Genomic DNA, 21,220 nt, shown 5'->3' with positions numbered 1-21,220 from the left:
TTCATTAAAATTGCAAGCGGTTAATCTTCTATAAAAATTTTCCTTCTGGTCGCCCTCGCCCACATGTTCCTCCGCTCAGATTTAAGAACTTCGCTTTGTCCCTCGGCTGCGTCAGCACCCTCGTCACGAACTGACAGGAAGGGACCTTATTCTTCATACGGCACTGGTCGCTGTCGGAGGTTCTCCTTAACTGAGAAACACGCGAGAGAGACGCGTCACAAGAGGCGTCCACACGACGGTTGCCTCTCTCTTCCATACATTTTTCATCTAGTGATCGGCACAGTGTATCGCGGAAATCGAATGTGTCTTGGATCATCGGTTTTCGATCGATCTATTTGTTTCGTTCGATCATAATTGTGGATCCAGCCGTCTATCTGCTCATGGCACGAGACACATTCTCGAGGGAGGCACATCGAGTTAGGTAAGAAGTTTCTCGCTGTTCGTTCCTATTATTCTCGTTTCTCATACTCGATGTCGTTGCGTTTTCAAACACACTTGTAGTTTGTTTGTGCTTGTTTTCAAGCTCAATTACATGTGAAACAATGCTTCTCTTTTGTTTTTTTATTGACAAGAAGCAAGGATGCGATGGAAGGTTGATTGATATGAGTAGAAGTTTATGTATAGTGAGTATGTATATATATATATGTGTGTGAATGTGTGTGTGTGTGCATGAGTGTGTTTAGTTTTGATTAGATTTTTGGAGTTTTTGAAGATTTTGTTCATTGACAGAAAAATTTTAAATGGATTTTGATTTGAAAATTTGATATTTGGAATAAAAAATATCGAATTAAGTGAGTATATGAATTATTATAATTGAGTGTTATTTTAAAAGTAATAATTATTGTTAAATTAATTATATAAGTTAGTTTAATTGCATTTAAGTTTGTATTTAAGTTTTAAAATTTTGAATTTTAATTTTATGCTTGTTCTATAAGAGAATTTAGCTTCTTATTTTGAAGTAAGAATTGAACAGTGTTAATAATTTTTTTATGAAATAAAATACAATATTAATGTAAGATTATATATTATTTTATATTATATATAATATATAATATAATATAATTAACATATTATATAGATAAGATATATCATAAAAATAATAAATATAATATGTATCAAGTTAATATATATATTATTTTGAGTATAAGAGACAATTATATTATAAGATATGTATTTATTATATATAAATATGTATTTTTTAATTTTTAATTAAAAAAATTAATTATGCCACCAAAATTACTCAATTTTGAAATAAAATATTTTTTAACTATGAAACATCTAATTACGAAAATGTACATTACAAATTTTTCGCATTTTTTTGTTTCAAATGAACGACTAGCAATTTATCAGACGTTCCAGATCTACGCAAGCATTAGTTTGGTCACTGAACTATATGCGCGATAAACATTTATAAAACCGGATTTCATTTATAGCGATTCTTATAGGCAAATATTAAATAATTAAAATATAGAAATAAATAATTAAAATACTAAAAAATATAATAATAGTTAATAAAATTCTATAATAACTGTTTTATTTATAATTCGAAACGTTTTGATTACACGATTTTTGATGAATTATTTATTATTTTTAATCTCTTAATTTGAGAGAATGACATTCAGAATTTATTAAAATTTCATTAATTTATATTGAAATTGATCGAAATTAAAAATAACGAAATTTAAGAGAATTCTAGTTTTTATTGACTATTTTATGTTATAGAATAGAAAGAGTGAAAAGCAATATTATATCGCAGTATCAATATAATCATGGTGATTCATCGTATCGTGAAAAAAATAATAAACGATAGATACTTAAATGATTTATATAATATAATATAATATAATAAAAGTGCATTGTAAAATTCTTGGTGTTTAAAGAAATTTTTCTTGTGAAATATTTTTTAAATTTAAAGAAAATTTCGAAACTTTTAATATTTATATTTAGAGTTTTATCTATTTGAATTATTTTTGTAAACTAAATGATTCATCGAATTTCCAAGAAAATATTAAATTAATAAAAAATTATATATATTTTCCAATTATAATGAATTCAAATTAAAAATATTTATTATTTGTATAAAATATATATTTATTAATCAATTTGATATATAAAATTTTACATATTAGATTTTATTAAAATTTTCATTAAGAAATTTGAAAATCCTTTATTTTTTTTATAGAATCTTAAAATCTTAATTTTTTATTTATAAAAAATTTTTTTTTAAATTTCAGATTAAATCGGGTTTAAAAATTTAACTAAACTGAAGAAGAGGGAAGAAAATGTCTCGAATATTAGTTCAAGCAATTTTGGCAATATTGTTATTTGCAATAACAATTGTATTAAGTAAGTATTATTTATTAATATATTTTAATAAAAACGTGTTAATTAATCAATAATATGTCACAGTTATTGATAATTTCTTTTAGTATTTGTTTTTATCTAGAATTATATAATTTGTAAAATTTTATTACTTATATAAATAAGATTACTAATGATAATTAATTTAAAATAGATTGGAATAAAAATTTTTATATAAATTTATTATCATCTTTACGAATTAACAGATTTTTTAAATAAAATTTAATTAAAAAAATAAAAATATATTTTTTTAATATATTTCGAATATTTAAAATAATATCTAATTTTTATTGAATGAAAGAAAAAATATTTTGTTGAAATGAAATACATATGCTTTCCATTCATTGGTCTTAAGATGTAGTTTTATCCATTACGATTAGATAGGGATTCGACCCGTCGACCCTTTTCTTTTGAATTTCTCAAGTTTATTTTAGTTTCTAAAATCTAAGCATTTTAAAAATTTAAAACAAAAAGATTAAAAGACGTTTTGCATTATCATTAGTTCATTAAAAATTATCTTGTAAAGTTTTCTATATTTTGCATTCTATTCTATAATTTGCATGTTATATATATATTCTTTTCAGTTTGATTCTTGAAATATAAATATTATTCATTATTCATTATATACACATTTAAAAAATACAAAAATATCTATATTAGTTATATTATAATTTTTCAATAATTTATTTTATATAAAAAAAGAAAAATACTGAATAAAATATTTTTATTTCCATAAAATTTTATTTATTATAGAGTAAGATTTTCTTTTCAGATTGTAATATTTCAATTTTTTAAATTTAAAAATTTCTGAAACGAAATAAAAAATAAGAAATATTGAATATTATAAATTGAAAAATAAATGATAAGATATTTATTATAATGAAATACTTTTCTAAAAATAAAATTTTGTACTGTTATCTCAATCAAATTAATAATTTGAACTCGATAATAATAATAAAAATTTTATAAATCTTATTAAATGTAAGAGTTTTTATTCATTTTTAACGATGATTTCCACAAAAGATACATCATAAACATCCGGTTGTCCCTTGCGATAGCCCCAACCGTTATATATTATAGTAAAAACTATTTGATAACTGCACAATTCCGGCTTCGTTTAAAATTTCTTTCGAAAAATTACTAATCATCGATTTATTCTATCAAACATTAAAATGTGTTTAATTTAATAAATGTGTAATATCATTTATTCGTTTGATTTGAAATAATTTTTTAAAATAATAACATAAAAAAAATTAAAAACTAATATATGATTTTTAATTATTCAATTTATTTTGAATAAATTTCTTATCCATGTTGATTTTCGAAAAAAGAAAAAATTGTAAATATATTCAAAAAAAAGATAATATTAGGTATTCTTCATATTTTTAGAATTCTTGTTATATCTGTTATTTCTTTCACGTAAGATAGCTTGAAATTTTCAATACAAATTAATTAATACATTCAAATTTCTATGAAAGATAAAACATGCATATTCATTTTCAATTTCTCTAACTAAATTATTTTTCTTTTTAGATACAGCTGATCCGCAATATTCCAGGGAAAGACCTGTACATAGAGGTAAGTTAATTTTTTTCAATTATTTTTAAAAATTTTTAATAATTAATATTAATTTTATTTATATGAAATTGTAAAATATCTTCTGATGTTAAATCTTCTCTTTAAATTTGTGAAATTTTCGAAATTCAAAATATTTTCCTTTTCTAATAAATTAAATATCTATTTCGTAGAAAATTATTAACAAATTTGAATTCTGAAATTTTTCAAAATTGGATTTATAATTAATTAATAATAACAATAATTATTTTATTTTGTTTGTACAGAAAATTAAATTTTTTATATATATTTTTCTTTATAATAATTTAAATATTTAAACTGTGTTAATTTAAATAAGTATAAATATAATATATTAATAAATAATTTAAATAAGTATGAATATAATATACACAACTTTTTAAAATATTATTAACATTACAAATAAATTATAACTTTCAAAATTATATGAATAAAGTTTAAAAAAAATTCAAAAATATAATAATTATAAAATATTTAATTAAACATACTTTAAATCTATTTAAGAATTTCCTACATATTTGCACAGTTAATTTATATTATTATATAAATAAATATTGATATTTAATAAATCTACTTTTAGTATTTAATTATTATTAAATTAGTATTTAATTATTATATTATATTTAATTATAATTTAGTATTTAATTATTACAATTTTTCTTTTTTATATATTTTTCTATTTTATATTTATAATAAATTATTTTAATTAATTTAAAATTTTCATCTATATTTTTGAAATTATTTCAAATTCATTTATATAATTTTAATAATCATATCTACTTATAGTAAAAATATATTAAAAAATATAATACAAAAACATGTTATAATTATATTTTCAAAAATATTTTTTTCTGGAAAAAGTTTAAATAGTTTTGTCATACTCATTGTATATTATTATAATAAATTGATAAAATTATTTTAATAAAAATAAATTTAAAATCTAAAGACAAATTCAATTAAGTAAATAAAAGTGATTTCATATAGCCGTAAAATTATTTATTTGGATAAATTATTCTTTATTCGGATTTAGAGGATTTCGAGTTACAAAAATAACAAAAAAAAAATTTCAAGATTTAAGAATTTGATATGTTTTGTGTTTCAAGATTTCAATTTCCCATTCCTACAATAAATTATAATTGCCTGATTACAAATTTAAACAACGTAATTTAATACTAATCAGAAAATATCCAGGATATTTAAACTTTATCATAAAAGGAAATATTAAACATATTAAAACTATATTTATTTTATATAATATATTACTTATGTAACATTAAATTAAAATAAATTTTAACTTTTTGCATAAAGATATACAAATTGTTTCTAAAATTCAGCAAGAATCAATTGATGATTGCTTACATGATTTTAACCAATTTTTTTCTTTGCAAAAATTTTTGTTTTCGCTTTATTAGATTATTAACAAAAAACATTACTCAATAAAGCGCATAATTGATCAATATTTTTCATTAAAAATTTGTTAATAAAATGAAAAATTTTTACGAAAACAAAAATTTACAAAAAAAAATGTAGCTTGAAATTATTTCAGTAATAATCAGTTAAGCCTTGCTGATTGAACTTTTTCATCAGTATAATACAAAATATAAATATATTCGTGTGACATTAATTTTAGAGACCAAAACAAAAATCATAAAAATATATACAAAAATGTTAGTTAATTTCAGAAAGATCAAGATTCAGAGCCATTAAAAAAAATTCTCATTTCAAAAATTTAAAAAAATCTCATTTCAAATATTTAAAAAAATCTCATTTCAAAAATTTTCAAAAAATTATTTATTGTCACTTATAATTTAATTTATTTATTAAGTTATAAAAAATAAAATTTACATTAAATGAAACGAGACAATATATAACAATAATGTGATGGAAACAGAGTGTTCTTTTTCTGTTTTATTTTTTTTTAAATTTTAATTGCTTATAATTTAATAAAGAAATATTTTTATATATCAACTTTTGTGTTTATTTTGACTTTTGAAAATCACAAATAAACATTTTATTGCTTATTATTTACTATTAACAATAACAATTACAATGAGCAATCAGAGATAAAAATGAAGGTGTTATAGGATCAATCCAGAGAGGAGATATATCAGAGATGATCGAAGAGCGCCATTATTGGCCAAAGCTGAGCATTCCCAGCCCAAGAGGTAGCTCATTCTTGTTGGTTTCACAGTCGATTAAAACCAGCATGATAATGTTGCTCATTTAAAACTTATTCTTGTTTTTTACAGGATAAAATAAGATCTATAATTAAACTAGTATAAATGTACAATTAATATATCAATTGTATCTGTTTAATAATTTCGGCACGTCATACATGATTTATCTAACATAGATTGCTTTGTGTAATTCAAAGATATAGTATGTTTTCTCTTTTTCTCTGTCTCTTTAAGTAAAATAGTTTCTTTTTTCAAAATAAAAGCTCTGTAAGAGTAATATTATGTTTCTTTCTTTATATCTTCTTAATCTGATTGATGAGGTGATACTACTGGATATTCTGGATATTATATTTTCGATCACTAATTCTTGGTTTCTGGGGATTTTATTGACCTAATATATTGTAACAAATTGGCAATTAATTTATAATTGGCAGTTAGCCATGTAATGATACCATTTAAAATAATGAAAATGACTAACTTGATTTATTTTTCGTGAATATATTTTTATTTTTTTTTCTTCTAATTTTATTCCATTGTCTAGGTCCAGCACGAAAGAGGCATCCTTGCGAGCAGAGTTCGTGTTATCCCTCAACAGGAAATCTATTAATCGGTCGAAAAGATCGATTAAGTGCGTCTTCTACTTGTGGTCTTAAGGGGCCAGAAAGATACTGTATCGTTTCGCATTTAAAGGATCGAAAGAAGTGTTTCTTCTGTGATGCATCGATGCCAAAGCAGCAACACAATATTGAAAATATTGTTACTGAGTTAGTAAAAATTGAACATATTTAATCTTTTATATTTTAAAAAAATGAAAAAAAAAATTTCCATGTAATTTCTATTCATATTTTCAGTTTTTTTTTTTTTTTTTAGATAAATTTAATTCAATAACTTCATAAAAGTGTTTAAAATTTATGGAGTTTATCCATTTTCATTATATTTAAATCAAAAGTTTTCATTGTCATCAAATTAAAATAATAATACAGCAATGAAATAAACATCAAATTATGTTCAAAGTAAAAATAATTAATTATACGGGTTGAGTTATATAATATAATCATTTGAAATAACTCATAAATTATTTATTATATAGAAAAATTTTTTATACAAAAATTATAAATGATAACAAAAAATTTAATTTTCTATTATTAATTTTTTTATAAGTAGAAATATAGAACATATGAAGATTAGTTTTATTTTTTAGTGAAATTATATATTTTTTAGTACATTAATTATAAATATAAATTATTATTTTCTGTAAAAAACTATTTATTGTAAAAAATTATTAGTTTAGAAGATATTTTAATTTAAATTTTGTAAAATGCAAAACAAGAAAAATACAAAAGAGTTTTGTATGCTCTTTGTCTTTCATACAGATAATAAGGATTTATATTATTTAATAAGGATAATAAAGATAATAGTCTACATCTATATCAGTATATTAAAAAATATATAATTTTATTAAAAAAATAAAATAGATCTTCAAGTGTTCTCTTTGTGTCTATTTTCAAAAAAATTATTTTTTTTTTTGTATTTTTTTATTTCTAAATTTTATTTCTTTTTATAGCATGCAATTTTTATATAAAAGAAACAAAATAGAATTAATTTCAATGATCTTAATATATAATTAGTAATATATAATTAAAGTTTCATTCTTTATTCTGAACAATTTTTTCTCATATAATATAATAGGTAGATTCTTTTAGTTTTTTTTAAAATATTTGCAAAAATGTATCAATTATTATGTATATTTAATGCTAATTTTTTAAGATTTTCTCTTAAATTAAGGATAATGTTTACAATATTTATTTATTATGAAAATACATATATTATATATATGCATAAGCGAGAAAAGATCAAAGTCACTTTTGAATAAATTAAAATAGAATTTAGATCTAGGCTAGATTTTTTATAATGTTGGATGCTCCTAACTTTTTTTTGCATATAGGAAAAAGTTTATCTATATCATTACTTTATAAAATATATTTTCATATAACAAATAATTTAAATAATGAATTGTTTCAAATGATCAAATTACGAGACTCATTCTATATACTCTAAATTACGATTATTATAATTCTTCTTAATTTGCTTTTAATTTAATCCAATAGTTGGTCCAAAAATTGGTGGCAAGCGGAAAATGGGGTAGAAAACGTTACGATACGCTTCGATCTCGAAGCTGAATTTCATTTCACTCACATTATCATCCGCTTCAAGACATTTAGACCTGCGTCAATGTTAATTGAGAGATCGTACGACTTTGGTAAAACATGGCAAGTATATCGATATTTCGCGCATAATTGTGAACAGTATTTTCCACATGCTTCTACGGGACCACCTCAAAAACTGACAGATGTTATCTGCGAATCGAGATATTCCGGTGTGGCGCCATCTACAGGGGGCGATGTTATCTTCAGGTATGTAAATAATGATAAAGAATGAATACACAACGATGCATTTCATGATTCAGATTTTTATGATGTTTTATCGATACTCAGTGTATTTTACAGTGATAAATTTGTTAATACTAGCAATGGTAGTGATTTTTTATGAAACAATAAATAATTGTAATATGCTTTTTGGATTCTGATTATTAATATATTTTAATTTATTGTAATTATTTTTTACTATCTAATTTATTGTATTGATATTTTTTTAAAAATTGTTGCAAAATTTATTCTATTGATGATGATTAATTTCGAAAAACTTCGATAATCGATACAAAATTTGATTTTATTTTCATTCAATTATTATTTATAATATTAAAAAATTTTCACCACATATTATATATTACATATATAAATGACATATACAAATAACTAATATATTGAATATTTTTCAAATGTTATTAATAAAATTGTCTTTACTGTCATTGTCATTGATTATCGAATAATTTAAAGAATGTCTTATAAAATTATGACGTGAGGATTTTTATTTTTATTCTGATATAAAAAAGAATAGACAAATATCAGGCTTTCATGCAATAAATTTTTAAAATTCAAATTAAAGTTTTTTAGATTTTTGACATAAAGTATTTTTTAACTGAAAATAACAAATTGCATTATCTTACAATTCTAACAAATCTTACAATTTTATTTAAAAAAACTTTTGTAATTTTCATATGATCTATATATATTTATCTATAAAAATTAATTATACCAAATTATATTATGTTTGAAATTATTGAATTTTTTTTCAAAATTTAAAAAAATTTTTTTAATCATATTTTTTTTATATAAAATAATATGCGAATAATTTGCATTTATAAATTTTAATTAGATATCTCTATTATATTACTATTATAAAAAGAAATGATAAAACTTTCTTAATTATTTATTATATAAAATCTAATAGAATTAATTATATTCGTTCATTTTCAGAGTCTTGCCTCAAAACTTAGAGATAGACAATCCCTATTCGAAGGAAGTACAAAATCTCTTAAAAATCACCAATCTCCGCATAAATATGACCAGATTACACACATTAGGAGATGATCTTCTCGATAATCGCGCAGAAATTCGAGAAAAATACTATTATGCAATTCAAAACATGGTGATCCGTGGATCCTGTTCCTGCTACGGCCATGCGTCCAGATGTCTTCCACTTCCTGGAGTTGCTAACGAAGAAAACATGGTGCATGGCAGATGCGAGTGCACTCATAATACCACGGGATTAAATTGTGAAAAATGTCAAGATTTCTACAACGATCTTCCGTGGAAACCTGCAGTTGGAAAACAGACGAACGCTTGTAGGCCTTGCAATTGTAATAACCATACGAATTCCTGTCATTTCGACGAAACTGTCTACGAAAGATCTGGAAGAGTTTCTGGTGGTGTTTGTGACGATTGTCAACACAATACCAGAGGACAAAATTGCGAACTGTGCAAACCATTTTATTATCACGATGTCACGAAGGATATATCTCATTCTGAGGCATGTCTACGTAAGTTGTTCGTCTTATTATAATCAAAAAATTTCGATAGATTTTATTTTATTTTCAATTTATATTTGAAAATATGAAAGATTAGGATTAAATAAATTTATTAATAAATATTTTTTATCAAATATTTTTAATATATAATTTTTTAACTTTTTTATCTTATAAGAAATTTATTTCTTAGCAAATTTATTTCTCCTATGATAAAATAAAATATATTTTTTAATTTCTTTGTTTAAGGAATTAATAAACGAAGCATAATTTGCTAGATGTTTTTCTATAATTATAAGAAGGCTAATTTATTATGGCACGGGACATAATAGTAACTTTTCCTTTTTTACTTAGTTATAAAATTTATTTATTATAATATTAAATTATTTTATAAACAAAATTGTGCAAAAGAATTTATTAATACAATCAACACATCAATAATCAATACAATAATTATTAACTTGAATTTATGATATTTATTAATAATATAATATTATTATATATATAAATTTATTTATGTAAAATTATCTATTTTATCAGAAAGATTATTTGTCCTATTTAATATAATTACGGAATGAATACCTGTTAAATAAATCGTTTATATAAAATTAATATAACAAAACTTATGCTTTATAATTTCAATTTTTCATTTAAATGATGTTGATATTTTCTTTCAGAAGTTAAGTCAAAGAAAAAATGTTTTAATTGTTTGTATTTTTTTTTTCAATATATATTTCAAAATATTAAATTTATTTATTATTTTTCTACAGCTTGTGATTGTGATCTTGGTGGTTCTTTGGACGATGGTATATGCGATTCGAGAACTGATATTCTCAGTGGGGATGAATCTGGGCGTTGCCATTGTAAAGCAAACGTGGAAGGTCGTCGTTGTAATCATTGTAAATATGGTTATTGGAACTTTGATCCTGAAAATCCTGAGGGATGTCAAGGTATCAATTTATAAACATTTTGATTCGAATTTTCTTTTTAACTTATTCAATGCGGTATCAAAAATTGAGAATTTCTGATGATAGGTATTGATTTTTGATAAATATAAAAATAATTATAAAAATGGTAAAAAATACAATGAAATCTAAATTAATTGTATATATTACTGACAACTGAATATATAGACAAAAAGAAAATTAGAAAACTTTTTTGGTATTTTTTAAAAAATTTCATGATACGATATATGCGTCAAACACCATAGAAATTTCTATGATGCATACATTTATGTCATCCACATTGAATGTATTAAATTTTATATAAAAGTTATTTTAAAAAATATCATCGTTTTTATATTATTTTATCAAATTTATCTTAGATCAGTATAATTAAATTTTATAGTATATATTTTAAAAAGTATAATAAATTGAATTATATTTCTATTTTGCAATATATCATTTTAAATATACTTTTAAATGTTGCATCAATAAATAAAAAGGAAGAAAATAATTCATTTTAATATATAGTGAAATATGATTTTTAAAAATGAAGTATAATTGGCACTATTGATATCAATAATATTAATATATTATTGATAAATATTAATAATAATAATGCTATCGATAATTCGATATATCAAATAATATATAATTATTCACACATATAAAAAAAAAAATATATAAGAGATATCACTAGACATGAATAGAAATGAGAGAAGTAAACTATAATATACTTTTTCTAAAATTACAATATAATTTTTCAATAAATCCTATTTAGCTTTATTACAATTTATTTGTAAAAAAAAAATCATCAAATGTATTTGATATTATCAATATATCAATAATATATTGATAACATATCAATAACATATTGATTAATCAATATTTACAATTCTAAAACGAAGTGGATAATATTTTCTAAAAGTAAAAATTATTTTTATAAATTAAATAATTTCTTTCTTTTGATGTGTATAAAAAAAATTATTTCAAATACAGAAATGCAGAAATATTTTTTTTTGCAACATTTTTATTTTAATTTTAAAAGAAAAATTGATGATGACATTATATTGTTCTATATTAGGACTTTTTTTTTTACACTTTGATAAAAAAGGAAAAGCAAAAATTAATTATTGTTTTTCTAGCATGTACCTGTAATACTCTGGGTACTATCGATAATCGTGGATGTAATATGGTCACTGGCGAATGTACTTGCAAACGTTTCGTCACTGCTCGTGATTGTAACCAATGTCTCCCAGAATTTTGGGGTCTCTCGGAAGATCCGGATGGTTGTAAGCCTTGTGATTGCGATCCCGGTGGTTCCTACGAGAATTCTTGCGATGTGATCACTGGTCAGTGTCGTTGCAGACCTCACGTTAGCGGCAGAACTTGTAATCAACCCGAACAAAGTTACTATACTGGATCGTTGGATTTTTTGATTTACGAGGGTGAATTATCGAGAGCTACTGATGTAATTGTTATTTTTTTTTTGTTTTTTTTGTTATGAAAATAAATAAAGTGAAAAATTGTCAAAACATAATATAATTTTCTTTTTAAAATATAAATAATAATTTTTACAAAATTATTTTAAAAAATTAAATATTAAAAATTTTTTAAGATTAATTAAAATATATTTTCTAAAATATTAAAGAATATTATTATTATTTTTATTTTTATGATAATATTATTATTTTTTTTTTACTTTTTATCATCGAATAAATAGATAATTCATTTATTATCTTTATAGAATTGTCAAGTAGTGATCAGAGAACCTTATCGCGATGGAAGGAACAGTACTTGGACTGGTACTGGATTTATGAAGGCACTTGAAGGTTCAATTTTAAATTTCACGATTGATGATATTCGAAAAAGTTTATGGTACGATATTATCGTACGATACGAACCAATTCAAGTAGGATCCTGGGAAAATGTTCAAATAATCATTGAAAGAGATGGTCCAGTGGATCCTAATGGTCCTTGTGCTGAATGGAGACCGGAGTTTGACCAATTATATGCGCAACTTCCTTTAAGATCGAGAAGTGTTGTCGTACAACCATCCATTTGCTTGGAAGCAGGAAAACGATACAATATTTTGTTGCAATTTCGTAAATTCAACAATCATATCGATACACCTTCTGCTTCCATCTTGGTTGACTCTGTGAGTACATAACATTTGAAATGAAATGAATTTCAAGTGTTTGGTTTTTAATTTATAATTTGATTTATTTTTTATTTATTGAATATTATTTAATCAATAAAACTAATTTTTTAATGATATAAGTAGAAATTTGATTGATTTCGAATTTATTCAGATTGTTCTGAGGCCGAGAATAGATGCTATTCCTTTCTTTAAAACTTCTGGAATTGGCGAACTTCGTCGACAAGAATACGAAAGATATCATTGTAGTGAATTCTTTAATGACATTAATACAGAATGGGATAATATTCCGGAAATTTGTAGACAATATCAAAATAGTATTGGTTATTATGCTTACGATGGTGCACATTGTAAGTAGAAAATTTTCAATTTCATCAATATGTTACATTATTTATAATTTATCAATTCCTTTTTTAACCATCAATTTCTCAATTTTTTTTCATAAATAGCTAATATCAAAAATTTAAAAATTTTAATATCACTAAGATATTACAGATAAGAATTTAAAATATAGTTGGGTTTAAAAAATTTACGTGCAAAAAATTAATTCCTCATATTTGTTAAAGTTATTGATTTCTGAGAAAGATTTGTAACAATTTTTATTTAAACTAAATTAAATTAAAATTGATATGGTAATACATTATTGCTCTTTATACGATATATATAATAACATCTAAAAATTTTTGCTTTAAACAGTTGTAACTTTTTTTATTCAAAAAAATAAATATATGATTTGTATATTTTATTTGAAATATCCACAAAAGAGAATGTAACAAACATATCAATTTAAAAATAATATAAAAATTTTAATATAAAAATCCCTATATAAATATTAAAATTTAATACTAAATTTAATATTAAAATGTTCTTAAATTTAATAAAATGTAGGATAAATTTATGAGAGATAAATATTGTGGATGAAATGAATCACAGATATTTGTGTGTAACTTTTAAAATAACTATTTTATTACAATTATTAATTCTTTTAATTCTATATATTGTACTCATAAAAATTCATTTAATCAAATCGCATTTACCTAATATATTTAATATTATAACATAAATATTTAATATTAATATTTATCCTTTCAATTTCAATCATTTTTAAGATAAACTAGACATATATTTTATTCATATTTTTCTGCATAACATATTAATTTAAAACATTTTTACACTTTAATTCTAGACATTAATTCTAGATATGTTTAGATCTTAGAAAAATAAATAATATATATTTTTTTTGAAATTTTATTCGAAGCTTAAATTTAATAAAAACCTTATATTAATATTGAATCATTTATCATTATCTTCATATTCCAGCTTGTGAATGTAATCCAACTGGATCCCACAGTTTGCTTTGTGGGAGTTACGGAGGTATTTGTCCGTGTAAACCAAACGTCGTTGGTAGGCGCTGTGATCGTTGCGCGCCTGGAACTTATGGTTTTGGTCCAGAGGGTTGTATACCTTGTGACTGCGATGGTGTAGGAGCGCTGGACAATTTCTGCGATGTTGAAACAGGACGATGCAAATGTCGACCGAATACTTATGGAAGAACATGCGGTCAATGTGAACCTGGCTTTTGGAATTTCCCTCATTGTCAACGATGTGAGTGCAATGGTCATGCTGAAAGTTGTGATTCCAAGACTGGTGCGTGTATCAATTGCCGAGATTATACTACTGGGCACAATTGTGATCGATGCATTGAGACATATTATGGCGATCCTAGGATCGGTGTGGACATTCCATGTAGAGCGTGCCCTTGTCCAGGTATGAAAAAAAAAAAAATAATAATAATAGCAAAATACATAATAATAAAATAATAACACTTTTTTTTTTAATTATTCATTATTCATATAGAATCATGGTAATATATTGTATGCGAATCTGATTTTATAATTTTCAATAGATATTTTTTATAGATTTTATTCGCTGAATATAAATCTATAAATTGTTTTAATGTTAATTATCTTAGAAAAAAGATTCCGATTTATATGTTGTACAAATCAATATTTTGAAAAACTTTTTTATATTTATAACCTTAGTTATAATCGAAATATTTTCAAAAAATCCTTTAGGTTATGAATATATTTTCTGATTTAGGCGGTTTATTATTGATTTATTGCATTTTATGTAATTCATTGTGATATTAATTTACAATTATTTCTTGTTCCATTAAAAATAAAATTGTATCAATTTATCGTAATTATTATATACATTAAAAGTTACGTACATATAATTTCATTATCATTAAATTTTTTAGCTCATCTGTAATGATTTTAACATTTTATATATGTATTTATTTGTCAATAACAAATTCGTAGATTATTAACAATATATCATTTAGAAAAAATATTAAATATTCAAATACGAGGAATAATATATATTCAGTAAAAAACAGAATATAATTTATAATGTATATATCAATCATAAATCTAAAATTTAATAAAAATTTTTGATTTCAATATCTCAGAAAGTAAAATTGATGAACAATGATGAAGATGAAAATATATATCGAAAAATTATCTAAAAATCAGAATGATTATTGATAACAACGTATTTTAGAATCGATGAGATTGTTTGTTTTAAATAATTGTTAAAAGTAATGTATCTAAAAACAATTTGTTTTGGATTTACAATTAGTAATTCAGTGACAAATCATTTTCATAAAAATTAAATAGTTTATTTTATTTTTCTATAAATTTATTTAAAATTATAGGAACTATAGATTCTGGTCATTCTTATGCTGAAAGTTGCTCTTTGGATTCTGTGACTCATGATGTGATTTGCGAGTGTTTCGACGGATACACCGGTCCTCGTTGCGAAAGCTGTGCGGAAAATTACTTTGGTCATCCTGAGATTCCCGGTGGCAGCTGCGAGTCTTGTAATTGCAACAACAATACGGATCTTCGTTTAGCTGGAAATTGTGATCCTCATACTGGACGTTGCTTGCAATGTTTGTATAATACCGATGGATCAAACTGTCAGATATGCAAACCGGGATTTTACGGAAATGCTCTTGAACAAGATTGTCAGGATTGCCAGTGTGATGTTTTGGGTACAGACAGAAATGCTGGACCTTGTGATCATCGAACAGGACAATGTCCTTGTTTACCTCATGTGATCGGTTTATTATGCGATTCTTGTGAAGAAAATCATTGGAGAATTGCTAGTGGACAAGGTTGTGATCCTTGCGAGTGCGATGCTGTTGGAAGTGTCTCTGATAGGTTTGTATATTGCATATTTTTAATTTAATAAATATTACTTAAGGAGATAAATAAATTTTGTGGTAATAATAATTAATAATATTTGAAAGAAATAAAAAATAACAAAAATATACATAAATTAAATTCTTAATTATTATATTTGATATCATGTGGCTTTAAAAGTGAACATAATAAATATAAACATGATATATAAATAAAATTAAAAGAAATGAAAAAAGAATCAAAAATGTTAATTTAAAAAAATTATTTATTTAAATTTAAATTATTTATTTTTATCTTAATAGTTGCAATCCATACGATGGTACTTGCGAGTGCAGACCAGGTTTCGGAGGAAGACGCTGTAACGAGTGTCAAACAAATTTCTGGGGCAATCCAAATGTCGAATGTTATCCGTGCGATTGTGATTTAACCGGCTCTGCCAGCCAGCAGTGCGACAGAGAAACTGGAACGTGTATTTGTCACAAAGGAATAGGTGGAGAAAAATGTGACCAATGCGATCGTGGCTATTACGGATATGCACCTCAATGCAATCCTTGCGGCGAGTGTTTTGACAATTGGGATTTAACATTAACCAGTCTGAGAAATAAGACAAACCTCGTAATTGAAGAGGCATCGAAGATACAAAAGATTGGAACGACTGGTGTCTATAGTCAAGAATTCGACGATATGATCGAATCTTTGGATCAAGTGCAAGCATTGATCAGTAATGCTTCCATTAGAAGCCAAGATTTAGATGAATTGAATGATTTGGCTATAGAATTGAATAACAATGTGTCTATGTCGACTAAGAAATTAGAAGAAGTGAACAATCTTTTAGAGAATGTTAGCCAAAGAGTGAATCTGGGGGATGCTGCTCTTAAGAATATGAAGAACAGAACAAACAGTTTGCATCAAGCTGCTGCAGATCTCAAGGAAAACGCGACGAGATTGCAAGAAGAAAACGTGCAAGGTGCTCTTAATGTTACACAACAAATGGCAGAACAATCTAGGCAAGCGGAAAAAATGGCAAATGATACTAGTAATGTTCTGACCGATGCGGAAAGATTCGTTAAACATACCGAAAGTTTATTAGCTAAGAATCGAGGTTTCGTGGAAGAGGCGCAAGAAAAAAATCAAGAATCGTTAAATAAAATAAACGAAAAATTGAAAATATTCAATAATATTATGCCTAAATTAAATTTAGAAATGTGCGGGGATAATGTGACCGATTGCAGCAGTGTGTGTGGTGGCGCTGGCTGTGGTTTTTGTGGCGGTTTATCCTGCGATGTGGGTGCCATGACAAAAGCCACTCAAGCTTTGGATGTAGCTAAAAAACAAGCTGCTAAAATCAAAAGTCATAAAGATGAGGCTGAACAATTGCTTCGCAATGTAAGTTTTTTTATACAATTTTATTCGATTTGGTTAAAAAACTAAAATTATTAAACTTATTATTATATTATAAATTTTTTATTTCACCATATATTTCTATTTTTAAAAAAATTGTATTTATTAATTTACTTATCTTAAAACAATGATTTATTATTCTTGATTTTAAATTAGAGAAATTTTAAAAGAACATAAAATATGTTTTAATAAACAATAAAGCGAAGAAAAATAAAACAAAATAAAATAAAATAATCTTTTGTAATTTGAAATTCTTGTAATAGTTTTCTTAATAAAAAAATATGTGTATCATAATTGCAACTGTAGTATTCAAGATCGAAATAACAATTATCTCTTTAATTTATCTCTTCAATTGCTTAAACATGTAAATAATTATTCTTGGATTAGCTATTAGATAATAATCTCAATCTAATTTTGTTATTTCACAATTATATAACAAAAGATTTTTTTGTTTTATTAAGTAATTTTTTGTGCAATGATTTATGCAATAATAATCCAAATTTTTATTATCTATTATTATTTAAGCTTAAATTTCATTAATCATCAAAATAATATTTAAAAAAATTTGTTCATTCAGATGAGTCAAGTGAAACGGGATGCAACGGCTGCCAGATCAAATGCTCAAGATGCCTTCAATTACGCTTTGAAAGCTCGCAATCTAACTGACAATGTAAGCAAAGATCTTTCCGATATAAATAAGCGAATTCGCAGTACTTTGGATGAAGATCAACCGACTCCTGCCATGGTCAGAGACTTAGCAAATGAAGTGTTAGCCAAGAACATTCAATTGAAACCCGATGAAATCAAAGAATTGGCCGATCGTATCAAGAGTATTGTCGGTTCCTTGACTGATTCTGACAAAATCCTCGCGGATACCAAGGACGATCTTTATCTGGCCGAACAATTGAAAAACCGAGCAACTAAAATGAAAGAGGACGCAATCGAGAAGCAAGTATTGGCTAATGTAGTGGTAGTTTTGTTGAACGACGCTAAGAAAGCTCAGACCCGTGCTCAGGAAGCGATCGATCAAGCTGACCGTGATATTAGTAGATCTGAAAAAGACTTGGAAGAGATAGCAGAGGTGACTAGAGGTGCTCAGATGCAGGCAAACAGCACCACTCAGACTGTTGACTCTTTGGACGCCCGATTGAAACAATTGCAAACTCAATCGGTAAGGAACGATTTCGTTTTGAATCAAGAAATTAGCGTTGAAGCTCGTAAAATTGCCGAGGAAGCGCAGAATGTTGATATCAAGACGAAGGAGCTAGCCATGGAATATAAAAATGCGGATGAATTGTTGGATTCGAGAATGAATAAGAGCAATGGAAATATATTGAGGGCGAAAAAGCTTCTTCAGAAGGCCTCAGAGCTAACTGCTGATACCTCGACGAAATCTAAGGATTTGGACGGTATGGAAAGTGTATATAGAGATAATGAGAGGATGTTGTCTGACTTGATGGATCAAGTTGACTCGTTAACTGGGGAAATGGAAAAACATTTGGCGGAAATCGAGCAGAAGGCGCAACGTTACAAACAGTGCACTTCTTGAGCGGATGCAATCAATAGCTGGTTGATGTATATGTCTTTGTGACTAATTTGGATTTTCAAAAATGAATGCTTGTCGATGTTGTTTTGTGTTTTGATGCTAGATCGAGCGAATTTAAATTTCGTGTTGTAGATACATTTTTTCTTGTAGATTATTTTTCTTTTTCTTATTGAGTTTAAAATTTTACTAATAATAATTTTACATAAAAAATGTTTGATCGCTATAAATTTTATGTAAAAATTTTTTTTGAAAAGAAAAGATCCAATTGCAGAAATTTAGAAAGAGTATTTTATTAAGGAACTTTAATTGTAATAATTTTTAATTATAAATATTTTTTTAAATCTTATTATCTATTATAAAAGATAAATATACAATGATAAATATTGCCATTTTTGAATGAATGAATATAAAAGAAATTAAAAAATAGAGTAATGAATAATTTTTAAGTTATGAGAATTAAATCGATTTATCATATTTTTTAAAAATGATTAAAAAATATATAATAAGAAAATAAAAATAAGAAAAAAAAAAAGAACTTTTCCAGTGCCATAATTATAAATGAAGAGGCCATTTATATGTTTATATATTTCACGTTCATATATATATTTATACGTAATTTTTTAAAAATCTCATGGAAAATAGAAATTAAATTACAGAATAAATATTTTAAATCTTGGAATTAATCATGAGAAATACTAGAAATAAAATTTGTATTTTTATGTTAAATTTTTTATTATGGACCAAATATTTTAAAATGAATAATGTACAAAATTAGTAGATTATAATATAAAATTAATGAAAAAAATAATTTTCGCGTTGAAAATATTCTTCACGAGAAAAAATTTTACGAAGAGTATCATTGATCTGATAAATCAGAAATTCATTTAGAATGTATTGACAAGGGCATGAATATTTTTTATAATTAAAAAAAAAAACTCTAATGAAAATATGCCAAATGTTATTTTATATTTCTAAATAGAATATTTTCATATTAGTTGAAAAGATTAACATTATAAATTATTTTACGATTTGAAATCAAGATTATATGTAGATTAAATATAATTATATATAGATTAAATAATCAATCAATAATCATTATAAATTTATATTTATAAATTGTTTAATTAATAAATAATTTTATAAGGCATAGAGAATTTATATCCTTGACAATATATTTTAATTATATAATTTAATTACGAGGAATATTGCGCAAATTAACTGTTATTGAAGAAAAATGACTGATAGTTTTTATACAGAATTAAGGTATTAGTGTATCGACTTAATTCACAATATATAAAAAAAATTTAATTATTCAACATTTAATATAAAATTTGTACTTACATATTATACACGTTGCATTTGAATTTTAAACAAAACACGGTGCAATAGATAGATAGAATTTTTATCAGTAATTTGTAAATATATTACTATATGTCTTCACTAAATTGTATTTTTCCATTTGAAATAAATTGGTAATAAATAAAATTATAATAAAATAATATTTGATTTAAAATACATGGAAAAAGCAGGAAAAATATTATTAAATATTAGATATATTTAATATAATATTCGAATTTCATATATTTTTAATATTTTAATTGTGTATTGAGTATAATAATACAATTAAACTATATTGATTATGAATAAATTTGGATATAAATTGATTAATTTCTAAAAATTATATCTTTATAATTATTCGGATTATTGGGATACAATGTTTGTAACGATTTTATCTTTCTTTATGAGCAACTTAAGATAACTTTAATGAATAATACTAGATCTGAACAATTTTTTTCTCGCCTTTATTTCATTATTAGTATGACAATATATTAGTATAACGATTTCTTCACTTTCAATCATTCCATATCCTCCCACTATATTTTGTTTTGATTGAGAATATACATATATAATA

The 21,220-nt window shown here is 23.9% G+C and overlaps 1 protein-coding gene and 1 long non-coding RNA gene across 3 annotated transcripts; one reads left to right on the top strand and one right to left on the bottom strand.

Annotated features, from left to right (window-relative positions):
* Window positions 1–110: 110 nt before the first annotated feature.
* Window positions 111–20,809, top strand: LanB1 (laminin subunit beta-1). 2 transcript variants are annotated; one of them, XM_012488464.3, is made up of 15 exons: window positions 111–421; window positions 2,235–2,346; window positions 3,895–3,939; window positions 6,039–6,119; window positions 6,673–6,895; window positions 8,240–8,545; window positions 9,509–10,071; window positions 10,827–11,006; window positions 12,143–12,468; window positions 12,745–13,155; window positions 13,310–13,505; window positions 14,476–14,922; window positions 15,872–16,379; window positions 16,664–17,747; window positions 18,340–20,809. In XM_012488464.3, the coding sequence occupies exons 2-15, from the start codon at window positions 2,283–2,285 to the stop codon at window positions 19,309–19,311; spliced, it is 5,406 nt and encodes a 1,801-aa protein (XP_012343918.2). In that variant the 5' UTR covers window positions 111–421; window positions 2,235–2,282; the 3' UTR covers window positions 19,312–20,809. The 2 variants fall into 2 exon arrangements, with proteins under 2 accessions (XP_012343918.2, XP_086769008.1); XM_086912882.1 differs by lacking the exon at window positions 6,039–6,119.
* Window positions 6,245–8,537, bottom strand: LOC147658639 (uncharacterized). The gene is made up of 3 exons (XR_015293504.1): window positions 8,328–8,537; window positions 6,610–6,841; window positions 6,245–6,522 (listed from the first exon to the last, which is right to left on the bottom strand). It is a non-coding gene; the product is annotated as an uncharacterized LOC147658639 (long non-coding RNA).
* Window positions 20,810–21,220: the final 411 nt, after the last annotated feature.

Source organism: Apis florea, unplaced genomic scaffold, assembly GCF_048593485.1.
Source record: "Apis florea isolate Af1SG1 unplaced genomic scaffold, ASM4859348v1 contig_1794_pilon, whole genome shotgun sequence".
NCBI lineage: Eukaryota > Metazoa > Arthropoda > Insecta > Hymenoptera > Apidae > Apis > Apis florea.
Note: the sequence above shows the minus strand (reverse complement) of the source record. Positions and strands in the feature narration are given on the sequence as shown.

Excerpts from the sequence above, each read along its gene's own strand:
- LanB1 (XM_012488464.3), top strand. The coding sequence starts at position 2,283 with ATGTCTCGAATATTAGTTCAAGCAATTTTGGCAATATTGTTATTTGCA. Across the intron at positions 3,940-6,038 it reads GGAAAGACCTGTACATAGAG|GATCAATCCAGAGAGGAGAT; the intron begins GTAAGTTAATTT and ends AAGGTGTTATAG. Across the intron at positions 14,923-15,871 it reads TAGAGCGTGCCCTTGTCCAG|GAACTATAGATTCTGGTCAT; the intron begins GTATGAAAAAAA and ends TTAAAATTATAG.